The sequence below is a fragment of the Python bivittatus genome, unplaced genomic scaffold (assembly GCF_059951505.1).
Source record: "Python bivittatus isolate LINGU-HERP-01145 unplaced genomic scaffold, Pbiv_v1 ctg000970_np1212, whole genome shotgun sequence".
NCBI lineage: Eukaryota > Metazoa > Chordata > Lepidosauria > Squamata > Pythonidae > Python > Python bivittatus.
In genome coordinates this window covers 142,117-169,365 of record NW_028277121.1, presented here as the reverse complement: position 1 = coordinate 169,365, position 27,249 = coordinate 142,117, and the positions used below count along the sequence as shown (strand labels likewise).

Sequence of the window (27,249 nt, the reverse complement as noted above, 5' to 3'; positions counted from 1 at the left end):
ATTGGCAGATACCCATTTAGTATTAGGGGATTTCCACGAAATTACATTGTCCGCTTTCATGGAATTACATTTTCTGCTTTGAACAATCTGGAAAAAATGACAAAAACAAAGCTTCATGAAGTTGGACTTCACCAAGGAAGCAAGTTTTTAAAAATGTAGTGGCCAAAAAACATGTACGCTTTTTTCTCTCCATCACAAACTAGCTATATTTGGCTAATAATCCAGGGTTTCCTAAAATACAGAGGGCTGGCCTTCAAAGTTTTCGTTAGTTCCCTTGGCAAGATTCTGGCTTGATACAAGACAGTGGGTACCCATTATGTCCATACAGGGGGCTTTTGCTAATCCAAGAAAAGCAAGCCAGGATCATAACGTACCATAGGATTGTCAGTAAAATGAATGAAAATATTTTAATACAGTCCAGAAATTCTAACAATCAGCTAAGTTTATAGTCTGCAGCTAAAATCCCAGGAATGTCATCATCACGTATCACCCACCATTGTTTTGAGGTAACCCATTTTAATTGGCTGCACAAATACATTTATTCTGAGAATTCCTAGTAGAAGCAAGTTTATTCAAATTCTACAACTTAATAATAGTTATTTTGTACTTTTACCACAATGGCACCCTTATTTTTGCCCTTCCAGAAACTGCTAAAGACATGGCTGTTCTAGAGGGCCTTTGGGAATTGAATGGTCCTCATTAAACTTAGTGTTTTATGGTTATTTATGCATTTATTGGCTTTTATGCCTTCACTCCATTTTTATATTTTTTGTTGTAAACCACCAGAAGAAATTCTTATGGAATCCTGAAATATATAAACACAACAATAAATAAACAAACAATACTTCCTGATTCTATTGGGAAACATTTAAAAGTTGGTGGAAATATATTTTTAAATTTACAAGATTGCAATAAAGCGGTAATTTAATTAAACAGCCAAAACAACAATGGGAGTTTGTTATACACCTGCAATGAAAATAATAATAATAATAATAATAATGATGATGATGATATGTGGAAACCAACAAACAGAAATCAATCAGAGACAAGAGAATGAAAAAGGAATGAAAATGTTGATACCTGAGAGCAAAAAGAAATTTCTTTAAAGCTTTTCTCAATAACTACTTTTTTGGTATCAGGACTAATGATGTAAACTTCAGACTGCCCAATCTGAAAATGATAAAAACAATGTTAATAAGCTTTATTATGCAGCCAGAATATGATTATTGTGCTCAGCATTTTGAGTTGGTATGCTCGGAGCATTCTGCATAAGCAGGATGCAAGGGAGGATTTAAATGCTATTTAATGTAATATTAAAAACTGAATTTGCTTACGTTAAAAAATTAAGCCGACTGAACAAATGGCATGTTACAATGTTTGTAAATGATGAAACAAATGGTGCAAATTCTGCCCCTTCTGAACTTGTGTGATGTTGCACATAAGTATGTAAGGAAGAGAGTTGGCATTGTGACATCACAATATGTGTTCCATCATTTTCATGTCATTGGGGTTTATGCTAAATGCAGAGGTTTGTCAAATGTATCTCAACCAGGTGTCTGTCCATCCAGTGTTAGCAGTTCTCATAAGTTCTTAGACCCTTTCCTGCTATCTCATCTTTTGGACCTGAAGTAGATACTTCTACATGCAAACATGTGGATTAGAAATGAACTGTGGTCTCTCTCCTTAAAGGTCTCCATACACACAGTAATTCATACACAAATATTCATTATTCACTTCAAAGGAGAAGGAGGGACTGAACATTTCTCCCTTTTTGGTTGCGCCTACTCTGAAATGAGTGGGAACATTCACACACACATCAGATGAACTGTAAAATGAAACTACAATATGCATAATGAGCAAAACTGTAATGGGGTTATTTCCCACAAGTAGAGCCTTCACATTTTTTCCTTACATGGCTTCTTGAAGCAAGTTTAATTTTATATACTATGAAGGATGACCAAACTAGAAGTCCAATTCATATAATCTCGCTTTAGTGAGAAGAAGGCAATCTCACCAAAGGTACTTCACCTATTATACAAGCTGCTTTAGGTGTCTATAAAGTTAATGGGATAAACAGACAGCTGGTAAATACATGATCATACAAGTATGCTTATTCAAGCCTGCAGCTTGGGACCGCAGCTGTAGACTATCGTTCTGAAATCCCACATGTTGCCAGGCCATTGTGGATGGAAGGGTTTTAAGAAAGCAGACTATGAGACATTACCTCATAGTCTGTTAAGCATTTTTAATGGGCAAATCTTACCCTATGTTGCTTAATTTTACTTGGAAACTCTTGATAAATATTATGTACATGAAGGCTTGCACACTATTGCACACTGAAATGAGGGCTGACAAACTCACCAAAGTGCCCACCATGTTGGAATTGCTCTCCATAGCAAACAGTTTGTACGTGATGGAACCAGTAGATAATGTAATTTTGTTTTGTTTTAATTTGATAAAACTTCCTGAATGGCTTCCATTAAAAATAAGAACAATTTAAGCACAGCATACCGCATAAAACCATAACATCCAAAGCATAAAAATTAGCAACATGGTATAATGGAATTAAAAGATCTGGCTGCATGGTAAGACCACAGGGAATCTTTTGGGGAGGGATGTCTTATTTGATATGACCCTACCCAAAAGTCCTTCTCCATCCTAGTTATCTATTTCATCATGAACTCTTGGAAGATGTCATCAGGTTGGTACAAAGTGACAGAAGAAGAGTTAGGACTTTGTGTAGGAGTACCATCATAAACTATAACCGTTTCGCATTTTTGTAGAAAAGGTGATTAAATCCCTTTTCTAAAATGAGGACCTTGTTATCTGACCTAGACCTTAATTCCTAATAAGGAGGGAGAGTTTTCAATTGCTCAATTAAGAGGGAAGTGTAAGGTCAGAGATTTTTTTTTCTTTGTTACATCATATCCATTTCCTTAAACTAAAAGACGTGATTACAGGAAGGCACAGTGGTGCTACATGGGCACATAAAAAAGAAGCTTCATAGTTAAGATCAGCATTACCTACATTTTATCTGCTATGAGAAGACACTTATCCTAGGGAATCAATTCCACTGGAATCTACTATGATATATTCCTCAGTAAATCTCTTTCTTTTCCCCAGAGAAGATAATGGCAGCTTCATGCAGTGAAAATATGTAAGGAGAAAAAGGTTGCCCCGTCAGTCCAGTGTGAATCCTCCCATAGCTGCTTCTCAGTTAAAAAAAGGAAAACATATGAGAACATGAAACCAGCCTGTGGGATCAGGTCTAGGTCCATCTAGCCAGCCTTCTGTTTCACATGGTGGCCTACCAGAAGCATCTAGGAAGCATACAGAAAGGAGATCAAGGCAGCCTGCCTCTCCCATTGTTGTTTTTAGGGTTTTACAATGATTTGGTTCTGGGGTGATCATAATGTATACACCATTATTTCCATCCATGCCAGAATACATAACCAATGGTGATGGGGAAGAATTTAATATGGAGCTGTACGGAAAAGGAACAGCCTTCCACCTGATAACATTTTAGCCATTTGCCAGAAAGTCATGACTTATGTTTGTCTATCATTACAACTAGATGCAGAACTACAGGAGGTGTACATATTTTAAGGATAATGTTTATTTTTGCATTAGCTTAAGCATGAACGCATTCTTATTCTCATTCCCTACGCCAAACTGTTTAAAAAGACATAGTACGAAAATAAGACTCACTCTGTTTAACCCATTTAAACATAAAAGAGCACCATTTTGATTTGTACATGTGAACTGGTTGATTTGGAAGAACAAACCTAGGACAATTAGCTTGTTCCTTCACATCAGAGCAAATAAACCCACAAAGGCTTGCAGTTTAGTTTCCCATTTCATCCAAACTGACTGAAAGTTTGCAAAAACTGTCAGGGCCCACAAAAAGAAAATGAAACGGGTTAATGGATGACTTTCTGAGTTTATTTGCTTGTATGAAAAGGAGAGAAAGATTGTGGAGAGCGGGGAAAGGTATGGAACAGATAGCAGCTGGTGAATCGGCTGACAACTCAGAAAGAGCAACTCCGCCTAGTTGGGGAGAAACCTGGAAAGAAGCATTTGAAATGATACAAACAGATTCTGCCTTCATTAGTTCACTATAAATGAGACTGGAAAGCCCCTCTTGAAGTTTCCAAGATTCTGTACGTACCCCAGGTTGGAATTTATAGGCCACGATGCCAACTAATGATGGGCTGAATTTGGCTTCAAGGATCATGAGATGCAGGTCTCTTTTGCCCTAAACACACTGCACTGTCTCACTCACTCCCCAATTAAGCACAGTATTCCAATGATCAGTAATGCAACAATTATCAGTAATGCTAGCAAAGAAAATTGTCCTTTACCGTGAACAACATAATCCGGTTCCCTGCAATATCTGTTGGCTGTACATTTTGCCCATGGATAAATTGGCTTCTTAAGTTCAGAGAAATGACATCGTCATCAAAGGATCTGGCAATGCTGTTACTCTTTAGGCTCCAGGTTTGTAAATCTTTTTTAAAAGAAAAAGAGCGTAGTCCAGGTTGAGAGTAAGATTTCCTCATCGGCTTATTCTCCTGTTCTTCATTAACCAAGGGTTGGAAGACCGAGCGGAATTTATCACTTATGGAAAATCCGCTTGAGTGGTTGGCAGTATCATTTTGATTGGAGGATGAGCCAGAGTCCAAGTTTTTGGTATAACTAACATCATTAAATTTCTCAATGCATTCGTCTATAAGGGCTGGAGGTGCGTTTTTGTGAGCTACCACGACTCGGCCACAGAACAGCACCTCAAACTTTTTGCTAAAAGGATCTTCAACATCCGAAAGATTATTCTGAAACTCTTCCTGGCGTGCGATCTTCCCTGCTTGTCTGATGGTGCTAATAATCTCAGGCACCTGCAAGAAAAAAAAAATCTGTCTTAAAAGAGGAGGAAAATAGGAACAAAAATAGGGTAGAAAGTGATAGAGGCGTGAGTCCATCTTGGAACTGTCTGTACAAATTAATTCTTGGATTTAGTTTGTTTCCTGGAACTACCCCAACTGCTAAGATAATACAGTGGTACCTCTACTTACGAACGCCCCTACTTACAAAATTTTCGAGATACGACCAGCTCTGGCCCCAAAAATTTACCTCGATGTGCGAACTCCGCCTCGAGGTACGGCCATTTTTCCACCCTGACACGTGGTCCACGGCCATTTTTCCGCCCCTGACACGTGGTCCGCGGGTGTTTTTCTGCCCGACGCGCGGCGCGCGGGCGTTTTGCCGCCCCGCCCCGCGCGGGCGCTTTTCTGCCCCTGACGCGCAGCGCACAGGCGTTTTGCCACCCCACCGTGCGGGCGCTTTGCCGCCCCTGACGCGTGGTTCGCAGACACCAGAACGGATTAACGGTAATTACATTGAACCTTATGGGAAAATTTGCTTCGGGGTATGACCAAATTCGGAGGGCGGAACGGATTAACCGTATTTACATTGAAACTTACGGGAAAATTTACCTCGACTTGCGACCAACTCGACTTGCGATCAGAGTCACGGAATGGATTAAGTTCGTAAGTAGAGGTACCACTGTATATATGTAAAATTTTCTATCACAGATACAATAGCACACAGACAAAGTTTCTATTACCTTAAAGACAATGCTAGTAAGCAGTACTACTGTTGCAGAGAAATCGAGCAACGTACACAGTTGTGGTTTGAACGTTTCCTGGAGCACGGTGGGTTGGAGCTGCTGGGCCCTCCAGCTTCGCCACAGCCGGCTCCTTAAAAGCTGCCTATTATTATCAGGGGATTCTCTGCTTCAGCACTAATGGGAAGTTAGCAGCTCTAGAGCCATACCAAAAATGTTTCTGGTACTACAACGAGAATAGCTGAGATCACACACTGGATTAAGGTCAAATGTGGTCCAATTTTGGCTTAATGCGAATGTATTACTCAGTATATTCCATTCTGACCAGCGGTGGGTTTGTGTATGGGTCCGCACTTAGCTTGTGGTTTTCACACTGTTAGGAATGAAGGGGTTCTTTTGTAACATAGGTTACAAACACAAATACACTTTGAGCATACCAAGGGTCAGCGTAAACATTACTTTTTTCTATATGTGATCCGATGGAACCATCACATTGATGAAACACATAACAGCCTACCAAGAGGGAAAATGGCAGTAGAGCATTTGCTTCCTTTCTCATAATAATACGACAGGTTGGACTGAAATACAAGACTTCTATTCTGAGGGAATAAAGAGTAGAGAAGAAAGTATCAAAATAACTCCTTCTGGAAAAAATCCGATCTTTGTAGGCATCTTTATCAACTTTGGGGGAAGCAGATGCAATTTCATCTTTAGCAGAAACAACATTTGACAAAGAACCCAATAAGGTCATTCTATGGATAAAAGATATATTTCAATAGAATTAGTCAGAGGATTACAACGGGGAAACAATGATGGCAGGAAGAATGACATCATTCTCAAAATATAATCTATGATTCAGTCTGCCAACATGTAGTTGAACTTTAAGTAGTTCAACTTTTTGAAAAGTACTTTTTGAAAAGTAGAAGAGTTAGAAGAGAACTTGTAATGCGTTCTCTGAAATGCCTTGCATATGATGGGCCTCTATAGGGGTTACAAAAATGTGACTGTTTGCATTTGCTTGCTTGACCAGTATTTAGTATTCACAGTGCAACAGTAAAAAATATATAAAAACTAACTTTCTGCACAAACTTTTCAACTGCAGCTCATAATTAATCCCTATATAGTCTTCAACTAAATCTCTCACGCTTCAGTCTTCATTCCTTCTAATACTTATGGAGCAGAATTTATACAATCACCTGTTTATTATTACATAATCAAATATGATGGCTTATTTTAAAATAGGAAGTAAGGCAGGGAATGGGGGGAAAATTATTCTTTCTGCAATACACTAGAGATAATACTCGAAATTAATTTTCAAAATGCCAGAACTTTGTTTTTCTGAGAGATGCATAATAGAATAGAGTGGACTTTAAGAAGGATTTTATATGGGTGAAAAACCAAATCTATTAACTTCTTCCCTCAGGTCCATGTTTTATAAAACTAGATTTTGTAAAATTTTGGATGGGATAGAAAGCAATTGTAATGGTATGTGGGAAAGACCTTGGGAGAATGGGCCAAGAAACAGCCTAGCGAACTATCAGGTAAGAGATAGCATAGCCCACAGCTGCATAGTGGGTGGGGCAAGAGGCTCAGAAGAGACCCTCCCTAGTTTCTCAGGTTGTAAAGGAGATGGTGGGAGAATTGTACTTTCAGACTTGCAAGATTCTGTTAATGTAGCTTTACAGTAAAGTAGAATTAGCTCACCTGGTCGTGTTTCCTGTCTAGTCTACCTAGTAAGGCTGACAGCAATCCATCATATTTTATGATCCACATAACATATGCTTTCACATCACTTTAAGAGAACTTTCTAACATCCCCATATTCAGAAATTTTAATTACTGTCCCTGACACTTTCATAACAAAATGATCAAACCGATAAAGAATTATCTATGTGCCCCTATTCTGAAAGCAATGTAAATTTACTGGGGCCTCCAAATATAATTTGGGCAATAGTTTATGGGAACTTTCATTTGAGGGAAACTGCTTTTGCAATTCTGCAGCCTTGTACGTAATACAAGCTGTTGCTCTAAAGAGCTATATTTGTTTTTATAAACAGGAAAGTGGGGGAAAGTACAAGCCTTATCAAGACAATACAGTTGTAGAGCACAAACATTTCTATACATGCAAGGAATTAAAAGACAGAATCGGGAAAGCTAGTCTTGCACTAAGTCGTTCTTGCCCTAAACACCGAGAGTGCCTACAACAGGAGAGGTGTTAGGCTGCCATTCAGCTGCAGTACCAATGATGAGAATGAGCTGAACAGCAGCAAGAAAAAGGCTTCCAGTACAAATAAAATGGCTCGGGTGACCCTGCCTCTTGACCGTATATATTCAGTTATCTGAGCAATTAGATTTGCTTTTCTTTTACAACCTTCTTTCCTGCCTGCTCCCAGGAACATCCATCTGGGGTTCAAAAAAGTGAAGAAGCTGTTGGCCACTGTGCAACTGAAGCCTGCCATTTTTTTTACATGTGCTGTGCAGCACACATTAAAAAGCACGATGGTGCTCTGACTGCATGGTTGGGACACCATTTTACCTTCCTGAACCCCCCTGCAGGTGCCTCTGGCTGCTCCACGAGTACATATGCTTAAATACTCCTACTCCTACTAGGTTGAAGCAAAAGCAAAAGGACATGGTATTGCCACAGCAGGAAGAACATGTTTTTGTCTTTGGGTATTCCAAAGCCAAATCTAGCAAGGTTTTCATCAATCATTTATTATGGGAATTCCATGATTTCTAGTGAACAACAGGAGGGACGAATGCCAAGTGAACAGCAAATGCTGTTTTAAAAGTATTGTTCAGCCTTGATTACTCAGCCTCAAGACGGTTAACATGTATTTAGTACTGGAAAACAAGAGATCTAGGATCTTGCAACACAAAGCATTAGGTGAGAGGGGGAAAAGCTCAAAGTACTTTATTTCAGCTACTGACCAGCCTTAAGTGGAGGAGTAATGCTCAGGAATGTTGTTTCATTTTTCCATTTTAAAGTTCTCAATATGAAGGCTGTCCATTTTATCCCTAGTTCTTCAAAATGCATTAGCAAAGCCAGCCAAGTGGCTTCATTGGAAGCAACTCTGTAATATTTATCATGCGTTAGGATCACGATGCACTAATAGAGTTAAGATTTGCTTGTTGAAGGCAATAGGCAGTAGCCTACTCATAAGTCCGTGCCTGCACCCGTGCTCTCAGGGATCCGTGCAAACGTTTCTTAGAATCTTTACCTTTAGAATATTTAAGAAGAGTATCTTTGTCCACAAACGCATAGAAAGCTTGCCCTGTATTGCACAGCTATAGACTCTTTCTAAACCAACATAAATCCCTGCCTTTTTCTTACAACGGGATAACCTGTCTCGCGATGATATCAATTCAGCTATTTCATTTTACTCCCACAAAATGTGCTTAAGCAGCACAAGCTGCACACGAGAAAGAAAAGAATATTTGTGTTCTTACTCAAAGATCTTTTGCTGTAATGGCTGCCTAACATATGCAAATATGATTGATAAATACATACATACATACATACATACATACCACAGGTTTGCCCTTGTCATCATTATTTCCAAAGAAACTGATAATGTCTATCAATAGCATTAAGCCATTTTAAAAAAATGATTAGGATATGATTAAAGGAAATATCAAATGGAAGAATCATGGCATCTGGACCCATCAATTCCTGGCAAATAGAAGGGGTAGAAATGGAAGCAGTAACAGACTTCATTTATTTGGGCTCCAAGATCACCGCAGACGGAGACTGCAGCCATGAAGTTAAAAGACGCTTGCTCCTTGGGAGGAAAGCTATGGCAAGCCTAGACAGCATATTAAAAAGCAGAGACGTCACCTTGCCGACAAAGATCCGCATAGTCAAAGCTATGGTTTTTCCAGTAGTAATGTATGGCTGTGAGAGCTGGACCATAAAAAAGGCCGAGCGCCGAAGAATTGATGCCTTTGAACTGTGGTGCTGGAGAAGACTCTTAAGAGTCTCCTGGACTGCGAGGAGGTCAAACCAGTCAATCCTAAAGGAAATCAACCCTGATTGCTCATTGGAAGGATTGATACTGAAGCTCAAGCTCAGATACTTTGGCCACCTAATGCGAAGAGAGGACTCTTTGGAGAAGACCCTGATGCTGGGAAAGATGGAAGGCCAAAGGAGAAGGGGACGGCAGAGGATGAGATGGTTAGATAGCATCCCTGAAGCAATGAGCATGAAACTGAGCAAACTCAGGGAGGCAGTGAAGGACAGGAAGGCCTGGCACGATATGGTTCGCGGGGTCATGAAGAGTCGGACACAACTTAACAACTGAACAACAACAACTCAATAACTCAATATTTTTAACAAATGCTAAATCCTGTTGAAAATGCAATGCTTTAGATGTCTGCTTTATTTTTCTGCCCAAAGCAGAAGTGACTACCCAATGGGTTTATGAGCAATTTTCTTCTTCTGCACTGGACATATTTTCCTGCAGTAATGGCTATCCTTTACCATCCTTTTCTAAGATCATGACTGCGTCTTTCCTTTTAAAAAATTAATTAAGGAGCTATTTCAATAATTCATGTTCCTATTTTCAATATTTTCTTCTATAGTGTTTAAGTACAATCGAATGAATTTCTCAAAGGAGTTATTTTGGTTTCCATCTTGTCCTTTCAATTACAAGCCAGAAGCATTAGAAGAAGTTACTCCTTTTTTCCTGTCTTGGCAAGCACTCTTAGTCTTCAGATGTGTACAATGTTCATATAATGCTATGAGGTATAGCTGGGCTTTGACTTGCAACAAAGCCCATATCAGGAGAACGTTGAGCAATTTGGGACAGAATTGTGCACTCCTGAGGTGGTAAATCAGATACGTGGATTCAACACTTTCAGTGAAATTCTAAATCCCAAATGCTTATTCTGGAGCTCTACTGTGGTGTAAATGGTAGCACTGCAATAGGCACCAATAAGTAACTAAACCTTTTTATGCTTGGTTGAGTATAATATTTTAATGGTGTGGTGGGAGACAGACAGACAGACAACTATAATCAAGAGGCTTGTCCTCAAGAGTCACTTTTGAGATCAGAACACCACTGGTTTCCTCAGCTACTGTGATTTGGACAGAGAGCATGACCATGGTCTTTCCAGCACTGGTTAACAATTCCAGGCTGATCCACAAAATCAAAGGTGGATAGAGAAGGGATATGGCTCATTTAAATTGTAAGCACAAGGATACTGAATTTGGAGAGCATTGTGGAAGTGGTTTGAAGAAGCATATGGAAACCCAAAAGAAAATGAATACAGAAATGTTGAGTCAGGTCAGACTTAAACTAAGGGTTGCAGTCCAGCTTAGGAGACAATTCAGTCACTCCTGCTAGAAGAGATAGCCAGGAAAATATCAACTAATGGTTTTTGGAGAAGTCATCTTTACTTATATTGGTCGAAGAGCTGGAGCAGAACTTGTATTATGGAAGCAGCTTAGATTGTTTTTGGCTTCAGCCTCTGCATAGAATTTCTCTCAAATCTTGGACAACTGAGATTGCGAGATATTTATCCCTGAAGTGATAGATTTTCTTTTTAACTGTTACCAAAATAATCCTTTCAACTAGAATTGTCTCAGTATTTGCAAAATATGCTCTGGGACTAGCAACAAGTCAGAACGGACTGCCTTCCAACCAACCCAAGGCAAGTTGTTAGTTTTGGTAGCTCAGAACAAAGGGAGTAGCAGTTTTAAGACAGGCCTTAGCTGGATTGGGTATGTAAATATGTTTTAAGTAGGCAAAAATCTTCCACAAAAGTGGGAAAATATTGCATGGATCCCATTAAGAAAGTACAATCTAGAACACCAATTTCTCAGTATCAAGGCTATCCATTTTGGTAGACTTGATGCTCACCTTGTTTAGTGTCCCAGAACATTAAAAAAAAATGGCAGTCCTGTCCTTTTAGGCTCTTAAGGCTTTAAACAAATCAGATTGTAACTAGCCATAAATCTGCAGTTCCAGGAACAAACACAATGTTCCAAAAACATACAGTACAATACAATATAATGCAAACTTTGAAAAGTGGCTGATCAATAATATAGGTCTAAATTCCAACCAAGAACATCCACTCCTTACCATCTCCAGTATTTCCAAGATGAAGAGAAAGGGGTAGCTCAGTGCCAGAGCTTCTCCTTTGCATGTTGAAGGTTTCATGCTTAATTCTTGGGTTCTCCAAGCAACCTCCGAACACTGAAGGACAGACGGTCCTAAACTGAATGGACCAAATGTCTGGTTTGATAGAAGACAGTTCACCATCTTCTTATTCTACCACATAAGGACTACCACAAATGATATGACATTACCAAAGTTATATCAAACATGGTACAGCCAGAAAATATCCAACAGATTTTGAAGCAAAGCTGGCTGGGGAATTCTGGGAGTTGAAGTCCACCCGTCTTAAAGTTGCCAAGGTTGAGGAACCCTGATATAGATATATATTCTGGTTCTTCTTCAGAGCTCACGGTAAAGGTGGTCCTCCCTTAGTTTTATACCCACAATAATAATCCTGTTAGATAGATTATGCTAAGAGAATATCTGGATCAAAATCACCCTCTGAGTTTTCCTGGCTGAGTGTGAAATAGACTCTGTATTTTCCCCAATCCTAGTTCAGCATTCAAACCATTAGACCACATTGCATCACCTTCTACCTTGCAGCTTTGTTACACAAATATTCCTGGGAATGCCCAGATCCATTAGATGAACTTTGGTTTTTCATACTGAAATAATCTTACTTTTGTTGTTGTGTTAATTAGTAGATTTTAATATTACATTTTATTCTTTGCTTCTCTGTGGAGAGCATCTATGAAGTAGTCATTTGACATTAGGGAAAAAATCCCCCCATTAAAATCAAGATTCTAAAAAAGAATGAGAAGAAATCAAGGTTTGTGTGTTTTAAATACATCCACTTCATACATGAGCTAGTATTATATAAAATTCTAGAGCTATGAAAAACAAGCTTTTTCTGCAGAAATCATATATCTTCCCATATTATGAACTGAATCTAAGGGGCTGGCATTTCAAGGGGAGTCACTTGGTCAAATCTATGGATATAAATATAAAATCCCTCATCTGTAAAATGGGAACAAGAATGCAGAGAAATTATAAGGACCAATAATGAGGACAGTCAAGAGCATTGCCTTAATTATACGTGTGTGTTTGCCTGTTCTCTTTTTCAACGCTCCTACTCTCAACTACAGCAACGTGAATTTGTTAAGTTAAAATACCACCCCCTCTTGGTCCAAAATACATGGAAGGATATAAACTGTGCAATTAGTTTGTGGTAAGACAAAGAGGAAAAAATAATTGAAGATTGACTGTTTAAAAATGTGCTTGCCCTCTCCAGGAGAACCACAGTTAGACAGACCAACCAACGTGATGGGAAGGCTGCAAGTAAGTAAATATTCTTCCTCAAGGTTATAAACGGAGAAAGTCATGTGGGCAGAGGCAAGGTATACCCTGTAAGGGCTGAATCTGGTAAGGTGGCAACTGGTGGTTCATTCATGAGAGAGACCTATCATTGTCAACACAGTTCAGTTGCCCCCAGGCTATCAAAAGAAGGTGCGAAATTAATTCAGAATTAATTTGAAAAGGCAGGAGAAATCCTGGAGGATAAACTCTGGAGCACAGAGCTATGTCAAGGGGTTGACTCTGTTGAACTCCAGAGGGCAAATAATCTACTGGGCATACAGCTTCTTTTTTTGTCAGCAACAAAGAGTCTCATTTAGCCAAGTTGCATCTTAGAGTCTTCTATAATTTTGAATGGGATAAGCATCTGGAGGGTCTAAATTTAAGATAAGCCCTGGTATGAAGCCAGACAACACGCAGATTTTACTGCTGGCCAGGATGGAAATTTGAGGAGAGAATAAAAGCAAACAAACAAACAGGAGGGATTACGGACAGCTTATCTGAAGTACAGGACACACCCTTTGTATTAGACCCAGCAGTAACACCAAAAGGTAAACAATAAAAATATTCAAAGATTGCTTTGGTACCATCACTTATTTAACAGATTATTTTTTTTTGTAATCAAGCAATCTACATGCAGAATAAGAGGCCAAGTGAGTTAAATTCTTGACATTTGCAACTACAGATACTTGAAAAAAATCTCAATGATTTTCCATAGTAAAATATGTGCAGTCAGACACAAATGAGACAAATGTAAAAAAAAAATTGCTTTGAACTTCTGGCTCAGCTTTTCAGTTCTATTAATTTTCTGTCCCTCAAGGAGCACTTGGAGGAAAACACTGTTTTAGTTCTCTGATGTAAAATTCAAGTTTCTTAACTCTGAATCCCAAAGTTGTGTTTAAATGTATTAATCTTTGGAGAGCAGGTAAAAATATCCCTGTACACAACATACATAATCTCTCTGAACTCCAATACTATCTAGTGCCTTGACTTAGACTAAAATAAGAATGAATGAAAATGACTACGAAATCTTCTGAGCACATACTTAAAACATAAAGCTCTACCATTTTTGCTCCGCACATCTCCGTCCAATGCATTCCTTTATAATCCAGAGTTCCTACCTTTCTGAATGAAAACAATGAAAAGCTACTTTCTAAAAGAAACAGGAATGACTAGGTTCAAATTAAACAAGACCCCACCACAATGTTTTATGGAACCATGTTAATTTCCTCATTTTCACAAAAGTCCTTAGAAGCTAAAGCTGCAACTTGGGGTCTGTAACTTCCAAGAAAACCTAGGCAGAACTCTACTGTGACAGATTTGCTCCCACCCGAGTTTATGTATTTATGGATCTCCAGCTAAACTGTGCTCTTGAACTGAATTTCTCTTCTCCGGCACTTCAAAAATCAAATCACTTCTGTTGCAAAGACAAAGAAGATCAAACCAGGTGAAAATCCTACCTTTGCTACCCAGTTAAACAGTGGTGACATCCTAACAAGAGGAGATCCAGCAGTGGGTGGCCAGCTGCAACTCTAACTGCCTTCTCCTCTTCTTGTTCAGAGTTTGCTCTCCCACATCTGCCTCAAGCATCAGCTCATTTCCAGAGAGACATGGAAGCATTTCTTCCCAAGCGCTTGCTCTGTGCTGCACAGGAATACGTTAGCTTCCTCCTGCAAGCAGCTATGAGGTCACTAGTCCATGGTCTCTCCTAAGGCTGAATGCAAGGAAGAAAAGGCAGGGTGGGCTAAGAGCAGGAGAGACCTCCTATTGGCTCTTTTAAAAAGACAACTCCGCCCCTCCCAGGAGGAGGGGGAGGAGAAGAAAGTACCAACAAAGACCGCTGTGTAGATCATTCAGGAAATTGTGAAATGCAGCCGCTTATGCTCAAGAGCACTGCAGGAACATGCCAAGGCAGGAAGAAAATGATGAACGTACCCTGGCAACTTTTGAAGCATTCTGAATAAAAGGCAGTATTCATAACCTCTGCTTTAAAGAAACAACCACTAGGAGTTGTTAGGACTTTGGCAGAAATATTCCAATGTTCAAGTCAAGTCCTTGCTAGCCAGCTGAAGATAGAAACAAAACCCAACGTTTGGTTAAGCCATTTTTCTGCCCCTGTTTAAGGTTTAAATGCACATTACAACAAAGCGGAACAGGGACATTTATAATATAATATAAACATGAATGGCAAAATATCCATTTTCAATTCCTGTGCTTTATTGTTGCAACGTATCTATAATTAGGGGTTGGTTGGTACCAGACGTAAGTGCTATTTGATGCTGATTACCTGCCTCCATACCCCCCACTCCCTACCCCAGTTCTTCCTCTTCAGAAAAAGCAAGCATCAATTGTTAAGCTGTGCAAACATCTCCCCTACTAAATCATAAACACATGAATAAAGCAAACACAGAAGTGTCAGAAGATGTTTCCGTGTTTGGCAATGGAAACGCTTCAGATGTTTCATAGCTGAAGTATTGAGAATTGCCCTCCCTGCAACCGTGCCAAATGATACATTGGCTCAAGTACATGCTGCCCATCAAGGAGCCTCTGCCCACTTTTAGGTGGGCATCAGTGCAAACCCTGCGTCATGCTACAATAAAGATTTTGGCAGCTTTCTGCACAAACACAGGTGGACATAGATGTTTATCAGAAAGCAAAGCTGCAGCGTGCACTGTCAGAGGGACAGGAAAAAAAGGGAAAGGACAAATTGTTTATTTTGTCCACCGTGTGGACATGGCTTTATTGTTCAGCACAATAAAAGGATAAGAGTATAACATAAGCACTGCCCTGCTGGATTGGACCCCTGGCCCATTTTGTCCAGCAGTCTGTTCTCATAGCGGCCAACCGACTACACAAGGAAGCCCCCCAGCCCCCCAGCAGATGGCCTTCACAGGCAGTCACACAGCCATCAAGGCTAATCCCCATGATTTCCATGAACTGGACTAGCCCTTTTTTGAAACCAACCAAGTTGGTAGCCAGCACCACATCTTACGGTAATGTTTAGGTTGAAGTTACTTCCACACAAAAAGAAAACACAATTACTACCTGCCCATATCCTTGTTTTCACTTACGCACACTGATCTGTTTTGAGGGTATTTCTACACAGCAAATGGTAGGCCCCAACCCTCCGCTGTTCTGAAGCTAGCCATGAAATCATCATCATTGTTGCAGATCTCAGAACACCAGAGAATACCATGAGCCAATCTGTACCCCTCCTCTGGCGGCCCGTGACGATTCATCGGGCCCATCCCAGCTTCTACAAGCCCTGCAAACAAAAATCTTCTTTTCCGTCTTTGCCACATAAAAAGAAAACACACTATTTCAGCCCCCATCTATGTTTGGGCCCTGAGCTGTTGTTTGCAAAATAACAAATTAAAAAAATCCGAGCAGTTACTATAAAGGGGTAGCTGGGAAGCTGCCAAGTCACCATTCTTCTGCTGCCTTTAAAAGCCTCTTACTAGATGGGAGGATGAAAGGATTTCAGGCTGGCGATTCTGCAAGCAGATGCTTTTTCCAGAGGTTGTAAACATGGTTCTGTATCACTGGCTGGATGAAGTGGAGGAGAGGGGAGTTTTATTCTAAATCGGTGTTTCTCAACCCTGGCAACTTTAAAATGTGTGGACTCCAACTCCCAGAATTCCCCAGCCAGAATTCCCCAGCCAGCAAGTCCACAAAGTTGCCAGGGTTGAGAAACACTGTTCTAAATAATGTTGACAGACAAGCATCATGAATAGGATGTAGACCAGTGTTTCGCAAACTTGACAACTTTAAGACATGTGGACTTCAACTCCCAGAATTCCCCAGCCAGTTGATGGAGTAAAAGAGAAGTGGCATTATGGAAGTGGGAAACAGATAAAACTCCTGTCCATTTCACTTCAGCTTATTTGTCTGGGCTGCAGTGCAAACCTGAACAATTCCAAAAACACTGCAGAGAATCCAAACCTCCCAGGTCAATCCTGTCCACCTCTTAAGATGGAATTAGCAGACTAGGGTGCATTTACCTGGTCATAACCAAAAAAAATAAATAAAATCTGAGCTAGTCTTGCTCCTGAATGCCCACAATGGTATGAAAATGTGGAACTCCAGTTCAGTAGTGGTGCAAACAAGAACCCTGAGGAACAAGCAGAACTACCGCTGTGTTCTCTGGCAAAGCTGAAGGCCACTTCCTCCAGGAGATTAAATGCTTAGCAGGCACAAGAACCATATTGTCTGTGCAAGACAGATATCAGCCCTTTGAGGTAATCCTGCCTGGAAACCAAAAGCACGAGCACTAACACGACATTTCCTTTAGGGTTACAGTAACAGAATCTTACAAGTCTGAAAGCCCTTGACTTTACTTTCCAAAGAACTAAGGAGGGTCCCTTCTGAGATGCTTGCTCTACCTCCATTCCTTCTGTGGGCTGAGATATCTCTTGTCAGACCGTGTCTAGGCTGTGGCTCTTCCTCCTGATTCCCTGGGTTATTCTCACAGCCTGTCACATTACACTGGACAAATACTAAGTCATTCATTACTGGCAATGAATATACTGCATGAAGCCTAAATCTCTCTCTTGAAATAATGCATAGTAAGCATATGATTTTGAAGGATAATCCACATTCTCAAGTATAAAAGTCTACATTTTAAAACAGATTATCATCTGGTCCATAGCTTTGGGTTTGCTTGCTGGGACGTATTTCTATACAAGTAGATTTTCCTCTTAAGTTTAAAGCTGGGAAGCCATAGAGAAAATGTGTACAGAAAATGTGGGTAATAATATGCAGAGTGAACCAAAATTGAAATCAAGCAGGAAGCACGTGTTCTGTTTCATCATTAAAACCCACTCATGTTTCATGAGTCCATTAATCAAGTCAGTTTAATTTCCTTGAGAAGTGGAATGGCATCATTATCTAAACTGTATTGGGCTTTGGTCAGCAAAACATCCAGTACAGATTAATTTAGATTGTATGATGTAATGGAATAAGTTATTCAGAAGCAGAATGTAGTCCAATATCTACAAGGGAAGGAAAAGTAATTAGTTTAGGTGGGATCAAAACTTTACAGTATAAAGCAATAGGAAAAGGTGTATCAGCTGGAAACCTATACAGAAAGCAGTTCCAAAAAGTAATGAAAATCAGGATTCATTTGATTGTTTATGTTGAAGACTGAGCAAATTGGTGAAGAATACAAGGTAGTGAGTCTGTCTGAATGTCGACTAACATTTGGTAGTGTCAATAGTGGATGTTAGGAAAAGCAGACATAAAAGTAACAAAAGAAAGACTGGAATGAGAATGGCTTCAGGAAGACTAAATGTGAGTTCTGAAAGAAGAAGTAATACAAAATACATTAAAGTCCAAACTAAATGAATAGAAAGTGAACCTAATAAAAGAGGAGGTGGAAGCTGCTTTGAGCAGAGTGAAAAGAATGATGTCACATGTTTTCACAGAAGTTGGTGGAGCTATGCTAAGGGAACTCTGAAAAAAATGATGTTTGGTGGAAAAAAATATTTTCAGAAAATAAATTCTTTGTTTAGGACATTTTTATGGGGTTCTTTAATTCCAAGAATGTCTTTACAGAAAATGCAATTACCAATGAATGAGGGAGGATTGGTTTTCTGAATCTGGAGCTATATCATCAAGCTTACCTATTGTCAAGTATTAAATACTGGAAGCCAACAAGTGGTATATATATAGCACCTTTGGTTGGATGGACAGTATTAGGATCTAAATACAATAGAACTCTAGTATCTCTGGAAACAATTATGTCAGAAAGTTATGGAATGGAATGTCTAATAAAAAAAAAGATTTGACCCTTTTCCCCATGCTAAATTGACTTTATGGGGAAACTCAACATTAAAAATTGGGGAAAAGATGGTGATATGGAAAACCTGGATGGAAAGTGGAGATACTGACTTTGGACCAATTGATAGATGATAATGATGAATTTTTAACATATGCTGTGTTAAGAGATAAATATCATCTATCAGATGTAACTCAGTGGCAATACTTACAGCTACAACATTTGTTAACAGCATCATTTGGATCAGCAGCATTTTCAGCTTCGGAGACACCTGAGATGCTAGAACAACGTTAAATCCTTTAAAATTAAAAAACTTACTATGAGTTTTTATGAATATTTGTCATTAATAAATCAATCTGATATGCAGATGCTAAGATATGAGTAGAATAAAGGATTGGAGAAAGACAATGGGAGAGTGTCTTAACTTCTATAGCAAGAGTGTCAATGGACCTTAAACTACGACTTACGCAACAAAAAAATAATATTTAGAATTTATGGGACTCCATTACATTTGTATAGAAAAGGATTATTTAAGACAGCATTTTGCTGGAGAGGAAAATGCTTCTTTAAGACACATGCTTTTACAATGTCCTATGCTTACTAAGTTTTGGGAGAAAGTAGTGGACCATATAAATGGGACTGTGCAACAAAAGCTAAAATTTTCAGAGGATAATATTCTTTTGAACTATATACCTAGTACATGGAACTTGACAACCAGACATAAATGAATTCTCCATGCCCTTACTATGGCTAAGAGACTGATACTGCAGCATTGGAAAGATAAATGTATGGCCCCATTCACTCAATGGATCAAAGACCTGATTGCTCTTGCCACCTATGAGCGCATTGCCTAGAGACATAGACTTTGTATGGACAAGTATAATGAAATATAGGGCTCATTTATACAAAATACAGTAGGTTAAAATATATGATAGTCATATAAATGTATTAGAAATATATATGTACTTGAATATTTGCATTAGATAAGTATATATAGAATTGTAGCTGTTTACTGTTACAATGACATATACTATTTTTTGTTATTGTACTTCTTTCACTTTTTTTGTAAAACACTTTTTATGTTTTTTTTCTCTTTGACAATATATGTATCTCCATCATTGTTCTCATTGTGTTTTGTTCTTTTTCTTGTTATTAATTAAAAAGCAATAAAAAATAAATATAAAATGTTTGATGAATAATGAAGAGAAAAAGGCTGCAGATAAGGAAAATGGCAGAAAATGACTACAGCAACAAATAAGAGTGAGAAAAAGGAATTTCATACTGTACAGAGACAAAACATAGTTATAAAGAATGTAGTCAAAGCAAGCAAGGAATGGGTATGATTTAAACAGGCAAAGAAAATGCAAGTTGATTTTGATGGAGATAAACACTGTTTTAGAGTTGGGTGAAGTGGGCTAACAAGAGGTGTCTAGCAGAAGGGATGGAACTGAAAAGGAAAGTGATAAAAGGGTTTGGGATGAAATTGAAAGCTGGAAGGAATATTTTAGAGAGAGAATGTATGAGAACATAGTGATATCTTAAAGAGAGAAATTGGAAAGAATGCTATCAACGTTAAGTATCCAAGAAAAAAGTTGATGAAAATGAAGATAAAAACGCTGTAAAATGGTAAGACTGCAGAGGTAGATGGTGTAACTGAACAATTGTTAAAGTACAGGAGTTGTGTACATACGGAGTGGCTATGTAAATCACTCATTTAATATGCATTTGATGACTGCATCTGTACCTGATGATTAGAGGAATGTCATTACTGTTCTCTGATAGAAAGAGAAAGGTGACAAGAGTGAATGCAGAAGGAGTGGATGCAAAATTAATTTATTAAGTACGCCTGGAAAGAAAGTAGACACTTGCTACTTATGAGCAGATTGCCTAGAGACGTAGACTTTGTATGGACAAGTATATTGAAATATGGGGCTCATTTATACAAAATACAGTAGGTTAAAAAAATGAGAGTCATATAAATGTATCAGAAATAAATACGTACTTGAATATTTGCATCAGAGAAGTATATATAGAATAATAATTTACTGTTATAATGACATTAACATGGGTTTTTTTTTGTATTTCACTTTTTTGTTAAAGCACTTTCTAGTGCCTTTTTCTTCTTCTCAGTGATAGATAGATAGATCGATAGACAGACAGATCAATGAATGTATGCCTGGAAAGATGTCTGCAAGAATTTTAACTGAAAGGACAGAGAGGTAGCAATGAGCAAAATTTGGGGACAGCAGGGTGACCGTATTCCAGGCAGGGGTTCCGCAGACCCAAATTTCTGCTTTTCAGTGGGACATTGAGAAATGCATGAATGTGAAAAAAAATAGTTTACTGCATGTTTGTTAATTCAGAGAAAGAGTATGATAAAGCGAATAGACTTAAATTATGCACACTTTTGCATATGGAATTGAAGGGTGGCTCCTGAACCATTACGAGTGGCATCTGATGGAAGTAAAGCATGGATGAGAATAAACGATACCTTTCGTTCCTTTGGCTGTTTACTGTACTTATGGGTAAATATGTAAGGAATACTTGAGGTGATATTACAGATCTGTGGGTTGGGGATGTGAATGTATACATAGTACAGTCAGATGATGCCATCTTGTTGGTTGAAACCCTGAATGAGTAAGAAGCGTGAAAATTAATGAGGAAAAGATCAAGGCTTTGTCGATGAAGTTATACATTTTGTTGCTTGTTCGTTTACACATCACCTTGGTATACCACCAGATGAAAACCTGATTGGTTTGCAAAGCAAAAGGAGGGGAATGAAACCTTTTGCCTTGACTTCAAAACTCCCAAAGGTTTGACATCTCTGATTAAGCTTTTCATCAACTTTTCTCATTGCTGGTTCCAGTTGTAACTTTTGGGCATTCTGAACTGGTCAGAGTGACCAGACCGGTGTCAGTTTTATTGCTAATCAAAGTATCTGAACTCAAAGCTCATGATCTCCTTCCAGGAAAAATAATCAAAACAAAGCCATGCAAGCCATTGTATCCCCACTGAGCCTCTAAAGCAGCCTGGCTGGGGAATTCTGGGAGTTGAAGTCCACATATCTTAAAGTTGCCAAGGTTGAGAAACACTGCTCCAAAGAGAAGCCCAGACTCATATCCTGATCCTGACCTCACTAAAAAACCAACCACTGAGTTTGCTGAGAGAACACCCTCTTTCTTCCCTGCAACCCTCTGTGAACTTTTAACTCAAGCAATAAAACAAGGAAAATACAATAAGTTTGGCCTTTCTGCAAAGACAAATCTTGTCATACCAAAAACATCTCTTCTGCAAGAAACACCAAAAGGAAACCTCAACGGCATCGATGATTTGGGGAAAGGGTTATTTTGCATCAGTTCAAGGTCATAAAACGTGTCCTTTTCACAACACTTGAGTTTTCAACACGTTCTTCCAGCAGCCACACCAATTCTTGCACAAACGTTAGCATTAGCCTATAGCCCTGGTATTCTGGAGTAGTATCCCATTCAAGCGCGAATGAGGGTGAACCATTACAATGACTGGTAAGAAGCCAATTTTAAGTGTTGTGGACTCTCTGCACATAATCCTGGGAACTATATTTTGATAAAGGGTGGCAGAGTTCTAGGAGATACAGCTTACCTAGGAGATATCCATAATCACAGGCTTTTCAAGAAGATCTGAAAGTTTAATTGTACAGGATTTATTTGAATGGTTATCCTGAGTCAGTCTCCCCTTTTTGTTCTCAGCCGTGTACAAGTCCACTTCATTGCTCAGAACAATTGGAAATCGTTAAGGTTATAAAAGTCATATCAACCGGGAAATATGCATTGAGTACAGTTTTATAGAAATGAACAGTTGATGTTCATAAGATGTCTTGGGGGAAAATGTGCAACTCAAGTTGATTGTAAATGAGGCCATCAGTATTTGCTAAGTCTTGCAACTGTACTATGAGAATCAGGATGCATTAACTGAAAAGCTATCAAAATATTTTGAAATATACACCACAGATAAGGCGCCCCGCGTGCTTGCAGCTATTTTTATAAAAGCAAACGAAACAGCTTCTGACTCCTGGCAGAACCTGAAGAAATGCTTCAGACGTGGATTGCAACTGGAAACCCATGCAGACTTCAGCCCTGTTTACGTTGGCAGAAGTCAGATGAAAGCAGTTCACATCAGCAGAGAATTAAAAATGATGAATAGAGCTATGTTAGACCTCTGCTGTTGCATTTTCAGTTGAGGTATACAACCTCAGCCTGTGATCCTATTCACAGCTGACTTATCATTTTATTTATATGTTGCCACAAAAGCTGTGTTCTTTCCAAAGTCCAATTCTAGAAATGCATTCTAAGCCAAAGGTTTTAAAATGAAAGAAAAAGCAGTTTAAAAGTATGAGGTTCAAACATGGTACCTAATAAAGAACCCTTATGTGCATTTCAGTATAGTTTGAACATGATACTGAATTGTACAAATGACGATATGAACATTCTCAAATGAAAATAGAATCCGCATTTACTTGAAAATGCAAATTTTCATCCACATTTTCCATCAGTAGAAATTACAAAATAGTAATCAAAATAGTCAAAATTGAGCTCTTCCAGAAGACTTTTTAAATTAATCAATTAAAATAGTCCCAATTGAATTGTAAATAGTTAGAGGGAAACTGTTTTAATTTTACATTAATGATGGTTTATTATCTTTATGGTTTCAGACCAAACACACATTGATATAATGTTTTTTATGTTTTTACTACTTTTGTTATATTGTTGTACTGTGGATATTTTATTTCTGTAAACCACTAAGAGTGGCAAGATGATAGCAGTCTAAACATCTAATAAATGGATATTAAACAGATGTCAAATATATACAAATCAACTTCCAAACGGATGAAAAACACATTATTAGATTTAACATAAAAGGAGAACAATTATGGTATGAAGTAGCCACACTACTCCTTTTTATTTCATTTAAATAGCACTCCCCCATAGCATTCATTTTTTGTGATCCTAATGTGACTTTTCTGACCTAAAACCCACCATATATTAAAATATATACTTATTTTAAGTTGAAAAATAGTCTGTGAAAAACACCATACATTTTCCTTTACTGAAACTGGGTCTATGTAGTCAGTATGTCAAAAGACTCATAGGCTGAAGTCCATCATTCCTTAAGTCTGATTCACTAAAATTAGTAGGAATTCCACGTAAATTGTTTTCTACAGCTCACTAGGACAAGCCAATTTAGTTTGTCACAGCTTCTAATCAGTTTGCCAAGCTATAAAGCTAAAGTTATAAATCTAAATACAAGTTCTCAGTTACTTAGGGAAGGTTCAGTGTCCTAGCGTTTTTGTTCACGTATAGGAAACATCAAGAAAACTGACTGAAACAATGTATATAAACTGGTACCCCCCAAAAGGTGAAGATTTCGGAGAAGAAAATACGGAAGTAGATACAGGAGCAAGATGGAATTAACTTAAAATTAGAAGTGAGAAAAAACAGAATTAGCATCCAACCATATCAGTATAACAGGATTTACTGCTTTTGTTGTTCGTTTAATTTCAATGAAAATTGTTGTAATGTGTTTCACAGTCTAAAACTCCCCCCCCCCCCGTGATTCTGCATTGCAAGGGACAGATTTTATTTTGGTCCACCAGCAGTGATAACATATAAAAATATACTCTTTTTAAAAAAACAGTACAGGTAGTCCTTGTTTAGCAACCACAATTGGGACCGGCCACTTGGTCGTTAAGAAAACCAGTCACTAAGTAAAACCGTGACTGTGCTTATGATCTTACTGCAGCTTTCCTTTGCTTTACAGACCTGTGAAGGTGGTGAATGCGATGACTTGTCACAAAGTTACTTTTTCATCACTGTTGTAACTGCAAACGGTCACTGTATGAAACAGTCACTAAACAAGGACTACCTGTAGGTTTCTCAGCAGCTTCATGTCTTGATGGTTTAGCCGTATAGCAAGCTAACTATAGTCAGCCATATGAGCCAATGTTACTAGCATATCAGACATAATGTGTTTTGTCTGGTTTTGGCTTAGAGAGCTGGCCAAAGCAAAGTAGGGCCCTTGTGGTTTATTCACTCAGTAAACCATGGCTTAACACAATGCAGGAGCCCAGTCATAGCCTGTTATTGTTGTTTTCAATGTTGCTGTCCACATCTCAGCAGGGAGAAGACAATCATCTGTGCATCCAACATAATAAGCAAGGTGGATGGCTGAACTCTTCTATATGACAGAGCTCCACTGTGTGGCTGTATCTAGAAATTGCTGTAGTAGAAGGATTACAGGAATGTGGGAGAGAGGATGTTGACAGTACAACTTGGTGAGAAGGGGGAGAATTGCTTAACTGCTTCTTGTTCTTACAGATACTCCTGGACTATTAGCATATATGATGTCCATAGCATATATAACTGTAGTATTTAAAAAATTGTATATATTTTCTTCTATACATGTGGGGTTTTTTTTATGGTTTATCTAAATGTTCAGCCCTTCTTCAGAAAAGCTTTCCCCTTGATTCTTCTATTTCCTCTTTACTGTTTTAATTCTTGTAAGTGGTTGGTGCAATGAGCATCATATAGAAGTTGTTTTTTTTTCAGTTGAATATGCAATTCAGTGGGTTATAAAAACATCCCCTGTACAAGACTGAAAGAAATGAGGGGAGCTGTTGTCTGCAGGGCTGATCAATAGACCTGATCAACAGCAGGGAGAGAAAGTTGGTGAACCCTTTAGAATTATTTCTAATTCAGCAGTAGTACGGCCTATAATGTGATCTGAGCTTCATCTAAATCCTGTTAATAGATTCAGAATAAAAATTCTGGTTAAAAACTGACTACAAAACAGTGTCTTCACCGAATACACTGACACAAGATTTCACTGCCTTTGTTGGAAAAAGTAACTAGAGCTTAGATTCAGTAACTGCAGCCCTTCTTACCAGCGATGCTTCAACCAAACATTTCCTATACCTGTTGATCAATTCCACACATCAGCTTGGGGCCTCTTCAACTCGCTAATCACTTTGAACTGTTTTCCATGAATTGCTCATTTCGGCTCTTGCCACAACTTATTGAACCATTTATGATCAGAGCTTTAACCCAACCATTCCAAATTGTGAAATTTCTTCTTCTTCAGGCATTTTGTTACAGATTTATTTGTGTGTTTAGAATCATGGTCGCGTTAAACATCAGCTCATGGACAGATACCAATAGAATGTCCTGGTCTAATCCGGAATCCATAGTTCCTTAATGAATATGAGCCATCTGGGTGCTGTGGGTGCAAAGAAGCCCCAAACCATAATGCACTCACCACCGGGCTTCATAGTTGGGATGACGACCTTTTGTTGGGATGCAGTGTTTTGTTTCTTTTCCAAACATTAATGCCAAAAAGTTCCACTTTTCTCAAATCTGTTCAGAATAACTTTTGGCATTAATTAATCACAAAACACTGTTCCAACAGCTTGCTGAATCAACCTGGATGTCTTTGACAAACTTGAAAAAGATGGAAATTAGTATTTTGGAAAGCAATGAATGCACGCATGCATTTTTAGCAATGGCTTTGTAGTCCTTTCTAGCCTCATGAGCATTTGACAAGCCTTGTTTCTGAAGTCTGCAGAGATTTAGTTTGATTCCATTCCACAAATTTATCTCTTGAAGAAGAGACGCTGATTGTGGACATGTGGAACCACATTGGTGAGGGTCCAAAACTCACATTAGATGGTCAACTTATTGATCTGACTCAAGCTGATTTCTCTAAGGCTTGACATAGTTTTTCCAACGAAGAGAGTGAAACCTGGCTTAATGTGCTCAATAAAGTCAAGACACAGTACTCTGTGTGGTGTGTTGTTTGCTTAAATGGAACATCTTTATCTATTAATAGGGCGTAGGAGAAGCTCGGATCACACTGTAGGTCACAGTATGGCTGGATTATGTGTAGTTTTGAAGGGTTCAGTAACTTTCTCTCACCAGTCAGTCTGCAGAAATCTTATGGGTTGCTGGTTTTCCTAGATCTGAATCAAAACTGGTACAGTTATTACCCCAAAATGTTAAATATAGCTCCCCAAATACATCTGATCACTTGAGAAAGTGAGAAAGAGAAAGACAGAGCGTGCCAGGAAAGTTTCACGTATCACTGTGTACATATCAACCCTCAAATGAAAACCTATGAAAAGGCCACAGGGAGTTTTCTAAGACTCCCATAACTTTCCTGTACCCTAGATCCCTCTGACATTAGTATCAACTTTCAGAATTACCTTTTGGCAGGACCCTCTTCAAAACACTAGCAAACCCAGATGAAAATTTGCACTGAGAATGTACTGCTCGAGAGAGGTTCAAATGTACGTATATCCTCATGTACTTGCTTTTCTTTGGGAAGAACTATGAAATTCTAAATGACGTAAGATTACTGGATAAACATATCCAGTTTTTAAAAAACCATCTTATTGAAGAGAAAAAACAAAACAAA

The 27,249-nt window shown here is 38.6% G+C and overlaps 1 protein-coding gene across 11 annotated transcripts in view; it reads right to left on the bottom strand.

Moving 5' to 3' along the window:
- The window catches only part of TBC1D1 (TBC1 domain family member 1), an 86,548-nt gene that overhangs the window by 46,282 nt on the left and 13,017 nt on the right, over positions 1 to 27,249 (bottom strand). For 10 of the 11 annotated variants that reach the window (XM_088131182.1, XM_088131181.1, XM_088131179.1 and 7 more), the window contains 2 exons: positions 4,362 to 4,892; positions 1,081 to 1,170 (listed from right to left, as the gene is read on the bottom strand). In XM_088131182.1, the coding sequence (XP_087987308.1) occupies positions 1,081 to 1,170; positions 4,362 to 4,892 (621 nt within the window). Of the gene's footprint in view, positions 1 to 1,080; positions 1,171 to 4,361; positions 4,893 to 14,491; positions 14,715 to 27,249 lie in introns of those variants that run through there. The other variant, XM_025166012.2, reaches the window with a different exon arrangement.